A 14,943-nucleotide genomic window follows, 5' to 3' on the forward strand; every position below is an offset into this window, starting at 1 on the left:
AATGAGCAGTTCTTTGGATTTGCTGAAGTTGATTTGCAGACAGTTCTCAAAGTTCTCCACCTAATTCCTCTCCTCTGTCTCATTCCCCCTTATCAATACACTCCAGAAGTTCAGAATCATCTGAGAATTTCTGCAGGTGACCTGAACTGCTCTTATATTTATAGTCTGAGGTGTACAGAGTAAAAAGAAAAGGAGACAGGTCTGTTTCTTGCTTGAGACAAGTAACCACCACAGAACACATAGCGTTTTTGGGCATTTAACATGAGAGCACCAATCAGATGTCAGAATGTCGTAACATTTCACTGACCTTTCAAACAGTTCTTCTGATAAATAAAAAGCTTTTTGGGAGGCCGCAGATCGTCTTTTACTCACAAGCCTGAAACACAAGATTTTGTTCACTCAAAAACATAAGCCAGTCCTTCAGAATTTGAAATTGTCGTGTCTTTTGCTTACAGTTGTTTATCTGCTATAATGATTAGACCCAATATTTCAGTGTGGTTTCTCACAGTTTATAGAGGGCCATTAAGGACCACACAACAAACAAGCAGTTTCACTTAAACTACAAACCCTTTCCTGTTGTCATTGCAGCTCTGTGTAAGAGTGGACTTCTCTGCTTTGTTTCGATGTGCAACACTTGAAGGTTTCTTTGATGTACAAAAAGAGATGGCCGTTCTTTTGACAAGTTGAGGTGAGCATTTTGGGAAGCTGATTGGCATGCGGAGTGTGATTTGCTCCAAAGTAACACGTGAATTTAGGACAGTGACAGATAGAAGGTTGGCGTGCATTTATTAATAAAATGTCCTATTGACCGATGGCTGCAGTTAATGGGACCAAATCTCCATGCCTTACAAACCCAAAGCTCTCCTGTTTGCATCACTGTGCAGAGAAGGGTTTGCCACAATTCTAAAGTTTGTTTTCTTCTCAAACTCTCACAGTGTAAGAGCGCCATCAACCACTTTAGAGCAAAACTCCTGCTGCTGCTCATCGGGCAAACAGCAGACTTTTGAAACAAAGACAATCTCCATGAGAGGGAAATCCTGGTGTACACTTGGAGCAGGCTGTGTGGCAGCCATTCAGGCATTTCAAGAGAACTCATGAAACACAACATCTAAACAGGAGCATTGTGACCGTCAAGTGTAACAGTAAACACATGAAGGACCTCTGTAAGAAACTGCCTGTCCTGGGGAGGATTTATGGGGGTGAAGTTTTCAAAGCATTTGTAATTCGACAGCATGTGTATGTTAATGCGGAATTCGGTTAACTGTCAATGTGCTTAGCAGGCCAGGGCAGTGGCTTTATAAATGAAATTCTTTCATATTAGAGAAATAACGTAATAAATGTGCCTCGATTGGAAGAGTTTCAGCATCATAATATTGCTGTGCTCATCTAATGATGATGCATACATAGAGACCAAATATCGGCTGATAGATCAGCACCTGATTTTATTGGTTGTGCCCTATAAAAACAAACTGCTGGAAAAAGTTAACAATATTTTCAAATGATGTAAAAATTTTGGATTTGTTGTGTAAATTTTAACCTGTCTTGTCTCCATTTGTTCTTTATTTCTCTATGTTTTCATAATCAACTGAGAAGTCACGTTTAATGTTTTCTTGTGTAAACACAACAGAACAAAGTCTAGTATCGGTTTGCGTGCACACTTAATTAGTTTGTGTGGTTTAAATACTGCTTACATTCATATGAACTATATTGGTTCTTGTCCATATAATAATAATAAATAATAATAATTCATTACATTTATATAGATAGATAGATATATTATCAGTTTGTACGTGAACTATGTCTGTTTGTATATACATACCACTGGTTTGCATATGAACTATACTGATTTGGTTTGATGGTTGATATTCATAAACCAATAGTGTTCAGATGTAAACAGATTATGTACAAAAATATGATTTATGGCCTTTTTAGTCCCTCATACTTTTTATGACTTGATGAGGTTGTATTTAGCTCTCTCACGAGGGACACAAACATATGATTACCAAGTCAGCATGTCACCTTCACTAAAGGGTAACAAAAAAAAGTTTTTTTGGCCTTCAACCTCTTTGAAAACACCTAAACTCTCCCTTCTATCTAGCAATGCTCTGCCTCTGTAATGGCCTTGACTGTTAAAATTCAGCACTTAATTGAGAGGAGAAACGTGGGTCAACAGTAGGAAATACGTTATTTAGCTCAGGGTCTAAGCTTCTCGAGTAAACGCAAACAATAACTGTTCCCAAAGGCATGTAGCCCTGAACTGTCTTCCCTTGCTGAACCACAAAATTAGGAGACAATTTGAACTTCTGAGAAAGAAAAACATTACTGAAGGTGTGACGTGTGAGGCGCTGTCTTGCACCCCAAAGACGAGTCCAAGTACTTTACAAAAAACAGCTTTATTTTTCGTCAAAACAGAAACAGCAAAGTTATTTATTGTAGCAGGATCAAGCATTCTACTATACACACTCACAGCAAACAGGCAGGATCGAGGCCAGATCAGTGCCCAAGTTATAATGTTCCCTGCATCACCCATCACGCAACTGGTGCTTTGCACGTGGCAGCAATCAGCATGCAGTTTTTTCTGTGGCACTGCGAACCTGAGGTTGCCTCAGCGACAGACAAGTCCCCTTCAACAGACATGACAGTCGCCCTTCTTCCTGTCGTACTGTCCTAAGAGTTCAAAAGTCTCAAAGGCAAAAGCTCAACAGCAATATAAGAAAATAGGCTCAATAACAATCCGCTATGCAGCACACAACCACTGCCTCACTTTGATCCTGAGAATTATAAACCTGTCTTCTCAGACATAAATAAAAACCACGTATAAAAGGAAAATTAAACGTCCGGGTTGGTTTTCATAGTTGGGGGGGACGGGGGGGTGGGGGTGGGGGTGGGGTGTCACTATCAGAGCAGGTGTCTCATATGTCACTCTTATGAGCACGGGTGTCGAACTCCAGGCCTGGAGGACCACAGTGGCTGCAGGTTTTCATTCTGACTCTCTTCGTAATCAGTGACTAGTTTTCACTGCTAATTAACTCCTTTTCCCTTCATTTTAATAGCCCGGTCTTTAAGGATTTGGTCCTCTAAACTGATCTTCATTAATTGGCAGCCAAACAGAAATGAGATGTGAAACGAGCCAACAGATAACCCCAGTTTAGCTGGTTTCAAACTCCAGTTTCTTAATGAGAAGCCAGTTCTTGCTGTTAATTAAACCCATTACTTAATTCCATGGCTTGCTGCTGCTCTCATTCTACTACAGCAGACATTTCTCAAATTGTTGATTTTCTTTTTCTGATTATTGACCTGAGAGATCAACCTTACCAAGACCCTCACCTTTCTTTATGTTCAGATAATGTGGTTAGCTGGTCACCTGTTTGCTCATTTTGTATCTCATTATTTGGCTGCTAATTAAGGAAATAGAAAGAATTAAGGGGTCGGAGTCGAGTAAATTAAATCTAAGAAGTTAATTAGCAGCAAAAACAGGTCACTAATTAAGGTGGTTAGAGTGAAAACCTGCAGCCATTGCAGCCTTCCAGGACCGGAGTTCGACACCCCTGGTTATGAGGTCATAGATTTGATTTTAAACAATACCAAACAAAAAGGGCAACCTCTGTATGGATGGTCGTTCAAAACAAGTCACTGGTGCAGCAAAAAGAGATGGAAACAAGATCCTGTTGGGCTGAAAACAATACCAGACATTTAAAACAATTAAAATGATTTAAAACTTAAGTGGAACATGCTGTATTTGAGACAAATGAGAATGATCCAATAGATAATCAAGAAGACTGATATCCCTTTAAGCAGCTTTTGTATGAACATGCAGTCCAGTTCTGCAGCGTCACAGACTTCCAACAATGTGGCAGACAAAGAGGCAACTGCAGAAGAAAATACACGAAACAAAGACAAAGCCAAACAAAGGACCCTTTTCTGGTTTGTTACAAGTTCAGAGGTAATCAAAAACAGGAAAGTACTGATCTCTGCATTTCTGCATGTAGAAACTCCTGTATTATAGTCCAAAGATCTCTTAATAAAGCATCAAAAATGCTACTCAACACAAACTAAGTAGTGCCAGTTTTGTAGCAGTACCAAACAGTGTTTTATGCATGCACAGGTTATGTAAAATATTCTTAGCAAAATACATATGTTGCTTATTTGAAAGGCTGAACTGCATTTAAGTGACAAAAAGAAATATGGGGTGCAGTTGCACGGTTGTCCACATTTAATATTGATGGAGAGAAAAAAAAAAAGTACAATACTTTTAACCTGCCAGTGCAGAAAATGCAGGCCTGAGCCAGGACAGCCCATGGCACACACTTAGTCTTTCTGGAGGACCAGGAAATTTCACCTTTACAGACTTTCACAGGTTTTTGAGGCAGAATACGGGTTTTCAATGCAGATAGTGAACTTTGAAATCACTATTACAAGTGCAGTGCAAAGTTTTTCACTACAATACAGAACCATGGCTTTCCAATGATACCGGTCTCCCAACACCCATGATCACAATATCTACACGCTATCCATGTTGCAGAATGTTAAACACGACACCCACAGTACTTCGGACTACAAAAAACACTAACACTACCTGCCAGGGTACATTTTACTAACAAAAGCAGGATTAAGAGTTTACTCCTGTAATGTTCACCACCATACTAAATAAGTCAGCCACTTGTTAACCCATATCTGTGCCCCCTTATTGGCTCCAAAAGGCCCATGGCGACAGCCTTTAGTTGTCCTATACAGCTAATCCACTACCAGGAAAGAGTAAGGCATGCACAGTTCCAGTAGATCTTGGTAACATTTAGCCATATACTCATTGCCCTTTGTCAAGCACCAAGCCCAGCTTGGTTTCACTATAGACTCTGAACCTAATCATTTTCAAAAATATCCCCCCCCCCCCCAAACCAACCCAAATACTAAGCAGGCATTGGGAAATCCACATTCAGTGTGATAAGGTGGGTTAGCACATATATTCTGGGGTGTGCGAATGTTACTGCCTCAAAACCACCACATTGCCCTTTCCTTCGATTTTAAATTCTAATGCCAACAAAGGTTACTTCAGACCCATGTGAGGGGATCATACCAACGTTATCCATCAGTGCAGGTGGAGTGGACAATTGGCAAAACCACTTCACTGAAGATCTCAAACCAAAGCCAGAAAGGACCTCACATTAGAGATCAGTCCACACTATGGATTAGAGTCCATACAGTTATGTATTTACATATCAAATCCCAGTCCAAAAGGGACAACTATTGATGTACAATACTGGGTAGAAATCCTGGTCTTAAGGACCATCTCGAGTCTGGAAGTGACAGTTGTAGTTTCAAAATCCCCTGGAGAACTACAGAATATACAGCCTATAGAATCACAGATAGTCAAATAGAAACAACCAGGCAGCCCTTCTGTTTGAAGTAGTTTTATTCATAAAGGAGCTCAAACACCATCATATCAAGCCCCCATGCCAGTTTGAAACGCCTTCAGCACATTCTTCAGGGCAGTTTGAGCATCAGTGCCAAAGCCATCAATCTTCTCTGCTGCCACCACGACAATGATTTCACTGATGATCTGTGAAGGAAGATTACAATTACTCATTTTTATAGTCGCTAGCCTAATGAGGCTTAGAACAAAGTCATGGAAGCAAATGGCGATGTAGACACTAAAATAGTCACATTTAGTGCCAGTCAATACCGTTAAGGCACAATTACAGAAACACACTTCAGGCACTATCCAGTAGCATTTGGGACAGGTGTTCCTTCAAGAATCAATGTCTCTGCTTAGTTCAATATGAAAGTGTTATACAATTGGGAAGACCAATCAATTGTGCAACCAGAAAAGCTTAAACCAAGAGCCAGTCTATCATCATCATCATCGCTACAGAAAAAGGGCTTGTCTAAATTAAACTTCCAGAAATAAAAACCATACAAACACTTATTAGGCCCAAATCCCAACCCCTCCACTATTACTACATTCTACTAAGCAATGCCATCACATCAAGCCTTTATATCCAGCAATTACCCGGAAGTTGACCTTGTCATGCCAAGCAGGACGACGTTTTGCCAGTCCCTTCACAAAGGACTCGTCTGCCTTTTGATGTTGCACAAATTCTGTCAGCTTGCAGACGACAGTTTCCCCATGGGCCTGGAAGTCAGGATTGTTCTGCAGCTGCTCTTTGGAAAGGCCAGCAAACTTAGGGAACAGCTTCTGAACATCTGGATGGGTCTCAAACAAGCCGAGGATATAGATGGGGAGAAAACAAACTTCATTGACCTACAAGATCATGGGCATCTCAAGTTAAATACCAAAATAGCCCCAAAAATCACAGTCCACTAGGCTGTGTGGAGCCGCAGAACAAGTAAAACATTTTCTAACCAACCTTTCCCAGAAAAGGAAAGCCAAGTAGGCAAAATAGATTCTACTAAACAGGAATCTGATATAAAAACCTGATCATGCAATATTTACAATCATAACCCTATTGCTATATTCCACACTTAATGGGGGGGGGGGGGGGAAGAACCCCCCAATATTAAAAAGGTTCCTTCTGGAATCTGCATGCAGGCATCTCCCCCCCCGGCGTCACTCTGAAGACCCACTTAAAAAAAAAAAAAAAAAAAAAACACACCTAAATACACAGAAGGCAACAGTAAGCAATTCAATTTTAAGAAGTCCATGCATAGTCTAACCCAAAAGGTTCAGCCATGGCCTACATTGCACTTCCAACAGTAAACAGCAAATGGTTTATACAGTAGGAGAAATAAAACATCACACGACGTGTTTAAGGAGATCACGAGCAACCCACAATGGGAGTATTAAATCACTTACTGCACTCACGCTGTGACCATTTAATGCTAATACTGGAAGACATTGTAGAATAAAGAATGCAACAGTAACGAATTTAGCCACAAGCCAACAAATACTTAAGGCTTTAACGTTTAAAATATAAAGAGATAAACATTTCAAACATTGAATTGGACAAATTCGTAAAGAGCAAGGAAAAAACGAACCGCTGAAAAATAATCTCCCCATAGTACTTGGGATTAGCCTTCACGGGTTCCCAAAAACTGAGAACCTTCTTGTAATCCTCAACACAAGCGCACATCGTGGGGAGACAAACAACTCGATGCTGCTGAAACTCCGTTAACAAAACAAGAACACTGCCAGCTGATCACCTGCCGCCTCCCGTCCTCTTTATGAACCGAAGGCGACTCCGCCCCCTGAGCACGTGCGCCCTGCCCGCTGGAGAAGCCGCTGATTGAAGCGCCGAGACTCACACGGGCCTGTTAATTTAAAGGATGGTCTGATAAATCTGATTTCTTTTCGATTTTTCAGAGGATAAAATAAATAAATAAATAAATAAATAAATACTTCAAGAGTATTCTTAATAGTTAAGTGTATGTTTTCATATTGTACATGGAATTGAAACCTCACCCAGTGAAGGGAATCTCATTAGCTGCTAGTTTAATTCTCAGTTCCTAGCTACAGATGAAGGCTTTCAATTGAAGACCCCTCTTAATTGAACTTTACTTCCCTTTCCTAGCACTCTAGACTGTTAATTATATCCAACTGATTTTATTTATATTTTAATTTTACTTATGCATTATTGTTAACTCGGAACTGCAGTTACTCCAAAATATTTTCCTGAATGTAAGAATATCCGCTTTGCAGAAAAGCAAATATAAAATCCTCCTCGCTTGACTGCTTTCACATGCCTGTAAGATTTATGTCTTGGTGTTTTGGAAATGTTCACATCCATAGTTTAATAGTTTTATTTCAAACAGTTTCACAATCCATTCATTATTTTACCTCCAACTGTTTAATTAACTGGTCTTTTTCTCTTCTTCATCTCTTTTTGTACTTTCCAAAAAGTGCTACAGTGTGAGATTCACCGTTATAAGAAATATTTTGTCTTTAATTGTTTGCCATCTTCCTGTTATTTCCCCTTTTCTGTGACGTTTGCTCCTATAATTGTATCATAATATTGACGGTGAGTGGAACAGAAAAAGGGGCAAATGACAATGAATACTGAAAGGCTGTGTCAGACCCCCTAGCATCATCACTAGCAGACATCAGTCTGATCCAGAGGGGCACAAAAGTATTGGGGAGTGTCTGAGTAGGTTAGTCGAGGATTGTTTAAACTAGGGAATGAGTTGGGGACAGGAAATTTAGGACAGGCCAGGGTTAAAACTGTACATGATGGAACATACAATAGTGTTAAAATAAAAATGTGTACTACCATAAATTCTAACCTAAATTATTAGTGCAAAAGTGAAATACAGTATATAAAGATCAAAATGACTTGCCTTAATGCTGGAAGTATGAAAAATTAAACAAGTGAGTTGGATTTGCATGTTTGATATTTTAGCAATAACAGAAACCTGTTTAAATTAAAAGATGGGGATGGGTGCAACACAAAGGGAAACACGATGTTTAGGAAGGAGAGACAGAACACAAATGGAGGTGGGGTTGCTGTTTATGTCAGACAGAATTTAAATGCAAGTCCTCTTCAATTGGAAGATGAGCACCCAATGCAGACAGTAATTTTAATTCTCAACGTTTTAGTGATATTAAAAAAGCAAGTTTATAGGGGGATATTATATTCATAGGTTACTTTATCTACCTCAATATTAATTGGGCTATCCTTGAGAATAGCAGAGCAGCAGAACAGGAGTTTTTAGAAATAATCAGTAACTGTTTTGTAACACAGTTTGTTAAAGCACCAACATGTGTGGGGTGCATGTCTTCATTTAGTATTTTGTAATCATCAAGATAGAATTAAGGATATAGAGGAGATTGAACCACTAAGGTGAAGTGACCATTTCATCATACAATTCTCAGTGTTTTGGAAGAGCAGAGATGCAAAGAGTAAAACAGTTGAGGTTAAATTTGGAAAGGTAGAATTTGAGAAGTTGTGGCAAAGTCTAAGGAGAATAGACTGGGATAAGCTTTTAAGTGTGGAGTCAGTCGAGGAGCATTGGAACAGGTTTAAAAACATTTTACATTAAATGTATGAAAGGTAGATACATTATTATGGAATTAGAAAGAAATTTTAAAAAACTGCACAGTGGTTTGATAAAGAGTAGACAAAGAACATGCAAAGGAAAAAAAAAACATCTGTATATGGCACATACGACTGAGAACTCCAATTTGAATCAGAGGGCACATAAAAACATGAGGGCAACCATTAAGCAGGACATTATGGAAGGTAAAAAGCAGTTAGAGAGCAAAACAGCAGATAAGGTGAATGAGGTCCAAAGGAGATTCTTCAGTATTGTAGTAGTAAATGAACATTCAAGGAGGAATAGTAAAGGGGATTTTAAAACATAGACAGTGAAACGGCAGATGCTCTAAACTCACATTTTTTGAGGTGTTCACATTGGATGAAGTTAATAACCTCCCAGTGTTTAAAGGAACTTCTTAGAAGGTACTGAGGGGTTTGGAAATTGCAGATAGAGTAGTACTGCTTGGAATAAATAGGCTGAAATCAAACAACTCAAAAGGAGCAGATCATTTCTGCCCTCGAGTTCTTAAGGTGCTTAGCGACTAAATATATAAAACCTTTCACACATATTTTTAGGAACTGACTGAACACTAATTAAATTGCCATGGACTGGAAAATGGCAAACATTATCCCATTATATGAAAAGGAAGATCCAAGCAACTATAGGCCAGTAAGTTTAACATGCATCACATGTAAATTAATGGAAGGAATTATTAAACAAAAGATTGAGCAACACGTAGCAAAAACCTGAGGTTGATTGAACAGTCAGTGAGGGCTCAGAAGAGGGAGGTCATGTTTTATCAACATGCTGGAATTGTTTGAGGAAGCAACAAAAAGATGTGATCAAAATGGAGCATATGATATCATTAATCTCAACAGTCAGAAATCATTTTATAAGATGCTAAATGAGAGGAATCAAAGTCAAAGAAGCAGGAGGTCAGGTAGATGTGTGTAGATGGTTGCAAAATTAGCTTAGACACAGGAACCAGACCGTTATGGTGCGAGGAACATGTCAGAGAGGTTATGCAGCAGTGTTCACAATGGCACTCAGTCTCTTCTTCATTCTTTCCTCCTCTACTACCTCCAGGGGGTCCAAAGTGTGGCCCATCACTGAACCAGCCGTTTTAATTAGCTTGTTAATTTGGTGGGCCTCTCTTGAAATGATGTTACTGACACAGCACACCACACTGCCTATTACAGAGTTGTCGAAGATGTGAAGGATGTCGCTTCCCAAAGTAAAGGAACGCAGTTTCCTACAGATAAAAACAGCCCACTCTGCCCTTTCTTCTACTGTTCCACTGTGTTACAAGACAAGTCTAACCTGTCACTGATGTGGACCCCCTCTACATGCACGCCCTGAATAGTCACCAGACATGGAGGCTCTTTGGTGCGATGAAAGTCAATAAGCAGTTCTTTGGATTTGCTGAAGTTGATTTGCAGACAGTTCTCAAAGTTCTCCACCTAATTCCTCTACTCTGCCTCATTCCCCCTTATCAATACACTCCAGAAGTTAAGAATCATCTGAGAATTTCTGCAGGTGACCTGAACTGCTCTTATATTTATAGTCTGAGGTATACAGAGTAAAAAGAAAAGGAGACAGGCCTGTTTCTTGCTTGAGACAAGTAACCACCACAGAACACATAGCGTTTTTGGGCATTTAACATGAGAGCACCAATCAGATGTCAGAATGTCAGAACATTTCACTGACCTTTCAAACAGTTCTTCTGATAAATAAAAAGCTTTTTGGGAGGCCGCAGATCGTCTTTTACTCTCAAGCCTGAAACACAAGACTTTGTTCACTCAAAAACATAAGCCAGTCCTTCAGAAGTTGAAAGTGTCGTGTCTTTTGCTTACAGTTGTTTATCTGCTATAATGTTTAGAACCAATACTTCAGTGAGGTTTCTCACAATTTATAGAGGGCCATTAAGGACCACACAACAAACAAGCAGTTTCACTTAAACTACAAACCCTTTCCTGTTGTCATTGCAGCTCTGTGTAAGAGTGGACTTCTCTGCTTTGTTACGATGTGCAACACTTGAATGTTTCTTTGATGTACACAAAGAGATGGCCATTCTTTTGCCAAGTTGAAGTGAGCATTTTGGGAAGCTGATTTGCATGCGGAGTGTGATTTGCTCCAAAGTAACACGTGAATTTAGGACAGTGACAGATAGAACGTTGGCGTGCATTTATTAATAAAATGTCCTATTGACCGATGGCTGCAGCTAATGGGGCCAAATCTCCATGCCTTACAAACCCACAGCTCTCCTCTTTGCATCACTGTGCAGAGAAGGGTTTGCCACAATTCTAAAGTTTGTTTTCTTCTCAAACTCTCACAGTGTAAGAGCGCCATCAACCACTTTAGAGCAAAACTCCTGCTGCTGCTCACCGGGCAAACAGCAGACTTTTGAAACAAAGACAATCACCATGAAAGGGAAATCCTGGTGTACACTTGGAGCAGGCTGTGTGGCAGCCATTCAGGCATTGCAAGAGAACTCATGAAACACAACATCTAAATAGGAGCATTGTGACCGTCAAGTGTAACAGTAAACACATGAAGGACCTCTGTAAGAAACTGCCTGTCCTGGGGAGGATTTATGGGGGTGAAGTTTTCAAAGCGTGTGTAATTCGACAGCATGTGTATGTTAATGCGGAATTCGGTTAACTGTCAATGTGCTTAGCAGGCCAGGGCAGTGGGTTTATAAATGAAGTTCTTTCATATTAGAGAAATAAAGTAATAAATGTGCCTCGATTGGAAGAGTTTCAGCATCATAATATTGCTGTGCTCATCTAATGATGATGCATACATAGAGACCAAATATCGGCTGATAGATCAGCACCTGATTTTATTGGTTGTGCCCTATAAAAACAAACTGCTGGAAAAAGTTAACAATATTTTCAAATGATGTAAATATTTTGGATTTGTTGTGTAAGTTTTAACCTGTCTTGTCTCCATTTGTTCTTTATTTCTGTATGTTTTCATAATCAACTGAGAAGTCACATTTAATGTTTTCTTGTGTAAACACAACAGAACAAAGTCTAGTATCGGTTTGCATGCACACTTAATTAGTTTGCGTGGTTTAAATACTGCTTACATTCATATGAACTATATTGGTTCTTGTCCATATAATAATAATAATAATACATTACATTTATATATTATCAGTTTGTACGTGAACTATGTCTGTTTGTATATACATACCACTGGTTTGCATATGAACTATATTGATTTGGTTTGATGGTTGATATTCATAAACCAAGTGTTCAGATGTAAACAGATTATGCACAAAAATATGATTTATGGCCTTTTTAGTCCCTCATACTTTTTATGATTTGATGAGGTTGTATTCAGCTCTCTCACGAGGGACACAAACATATGATTACCAAGTCAGCATGTCACCTTCACTAAAAGGTAACAAAAAAAAATTTTTTTTGGCCTTCAACCTCTTTGAAAACACCTAAACTCTCCCTTCTATCTAGCAATGCTCTGCCTCTGTAATGACCTTGACTGTTAAAATTCAGCACTTAATTGATAGGAGAAACGTGGGTCAACAGTAGGAAACACGTTATTTAGCTCAGGGTCTAAGCTTCTCGAGTAAACGCAAACAATAACTATTCCCAAAGGCATGTAGCCCTGAACTGTCTTCCCTTGCTGAACCTCAAAATTAGGAGACAATTTGAACTTCTGAGAAAGAAAAACATTACTGAAGGTGTGATGTGTGAGGCGGTCTTGCACCCCAAAGACGAGTCCAAGTACTTTACAAAAACCAGCTTTATTTTTCGTCAAAACAGAAACAGCAAAGTTATTTATTGTAGCAGGATCAAGCATTCCACTATACACACTCACAGCAAACAGGCAGGATCGAGGCCAGATCAGTGCCCAAGTGATAATGTTCCCTGCATCACCCATCATGCAACTGACGCTTTGCACGTGGCAGCAGTCAGCATGCAGTTTTTTCTGTGGCACTGCGAACCTGAGGTTGCCTCGGCGACAGACAAGTCCCCTTCAACAGACATGACAGTCGCCCTTCTTCCTGTCGTACTGTCCTAAGAGTTCAAAAGTCTCAAAGGCAAAAGCTCAACAGCAATATAAGAAAATAGGCTCAATAACATCGAATTTATTGATTTCAAGCATTTTTTTTTTACAACAAGCATTTCATTTTGAAATTCCAATAAACAGGTAATGTCTAAGACTGTGATGGTGACTGAAGATGACTAATATTCAATGCTGTATCTACTACTAGAGTGACTTGTGTGTGCATGTTGGGGCTCTAATCAGAAAGTAGCCTTATGTGCAAGAGAAAAACACCAAACAACAAAAAGCCCAGTTTTCACCAACAGTACAGGCACTGTCAGCAATCCGCTATGCAGCACTCAACCACTGCCTCACTTTGATCCTGAGAATTATAAACCCGTCTTCTCAGACATAAATAAAAACCACGTATAAAAGGAAAACTATACGTCCAGCTTAGTTTTCATAGTTGGGGGGTGGGGGTCACTCTTATGAGCACGGGTGTCGAACTCCAGGCCTGGAGGACCACAGTGGCTGCAGGTTTTCATTCTGACTCTTCCTAATCAGTGACCAGTTTTCACTGCTAATTAACTCCTTTTCCCTTCAGTTTAATAGCCCAGTCTTTAAGGATTTGGTCCTCTAAATTGAATCTTTTCTTCATTAATTGGCAGCCAAACAGAAATGAGATGTGAAACGAGCCAACAGATAACCAGCTAAACTGGGGTTTCAAACTCCAGTTTCTTAATCAGAAGCCAATTCTTACTGTTAATTAAACCCATTACTTAATTCCATGGCTTGCTGCTGCTCTCATTCTGCTACAGCAGACATTTCTCAAATTGTTGATTTTCTTTTTCTGATTATTGACCCGAGAGATCAACCTTACCAAGACCCTCACCTTTATGTTCAGATAATGTGGTTAGCTGGTCACCTGTTTGCTCATTTTGTGTCTCATTATTGTTTGGCTGCTAATTAAGGAAATAGAAAGAAGGGGTTGGAGTCAAGTAAATTAAACCTAAGAAGTTAATTAGCAGCAAAAACACATCACTAATTAAGAAGGTGGTTAGAATGAAAACCTGCAGCCATTGCAGCCCTCCAGGACCGGAGTTCAACACCCCTGCTTATTAGGTCATAGATTTGATTTTAAACAATACCAAACAAAAAGGGAAACCTCTGTATGGATGGTCATTCAAAACAAGTCACTGGTGCAGCAAAAAGTAAGAGATGGAAACAAGATCCTGTTGCGCTGAAAACAATACCAGACACTTAATTAAAATGATTTAAAACTTAAGTGGAACATGCTGTATTTGAGACAAATGAGAATGATCCAATAGATAAGATTGATATCCCTTTAAGCAGCTTTAGTATGAACATGCAGTCCAGTTCTGCAGCGTCATCAACAAAGACTTCCAACAACAATGTGGCAGACAAAGAAGCAACTGCAGAAGAAAATATGCGAAACAAAGACAAAGCCAAACAAAAGACCCCTTTCTGGTTTGTTACAAGTTCAGAGGTAATCAAAAACAGAAAAGTACGGACCTCTGCACATAGAAACTCCTGTATTATAGTCCAAGGATCTCTTAATAAAGCAAAAATGCTACTCAACACAAACTAAGTAGTGCCAGTTTTGTAGCAGTACCAAACTTTTATGCATGCACAGGTTATGTAAAATATTCTTAGCAAAATACATATGTTGCTTATTTGAAAGGCTGAACTGCATTTAAGTGAGAAAAAGAAATATGGGGTGCAGTTGCACAGTTGTCCACATTTAGTATTGGAGAGAACAAAAAAACACGATACACTACTTTTAACCTGCCAGTGCAGAAAATGCAGGCCTGAGCCAGGACAGCCCATGACACACACTTAGTCTTTCTGGAGGACCAGGAAATTTCACCTTTATGGACTTTCACAGGTTTTTATTGAGGCAGAATAGGGGTTTTCAATGCAGAT

General features: G+C 39.4%; 1 protein-coding gene across 1 annotated transcript; it reads right to left on the reverse strand.

The window, feature by feature from the left end:
* Positions 1-5,410: 5,410 nt before the first annotated feature.
* On the reverse strand, positions 5,411-10,095 carry LOC114663952 (myoglobin-like). Its single transcript, XM_051935551.1, has 3 exons — positions 10,069-10,095; positions 6,008-6,259; positions 5,411-5,557 (listed from the first exon to the last, which is right to left on the reverse strand). Exons 1-3 carry the CDS (start codon positions 10,093-10,095, stop codon positions 5,441-5,443), a joined length of 396 nt encoding a protein of 131 aa, XP_051791511.1. The 3' UTR covers positions 5,411-5,440.
* Positions 10,096-14,943: the final 4,848 nt, after the last annotated feature.

The sequence above is a fragment of the Erpetoichthys calabaricus genome, chromosome 13 (assembly GCF_900747795.2).
Source record: "Erpetoichthys calabaricus chromosome 13, fErpCal1.3, whole genome shotgun sequence".
Classification (NCBI taxonomy): Eukaryota; Metazoa; Chordata; class Cladistia; order Polypteriformes; family Polypteridae; genus Erpetoichthys; species Erpetoichthys calabaricus.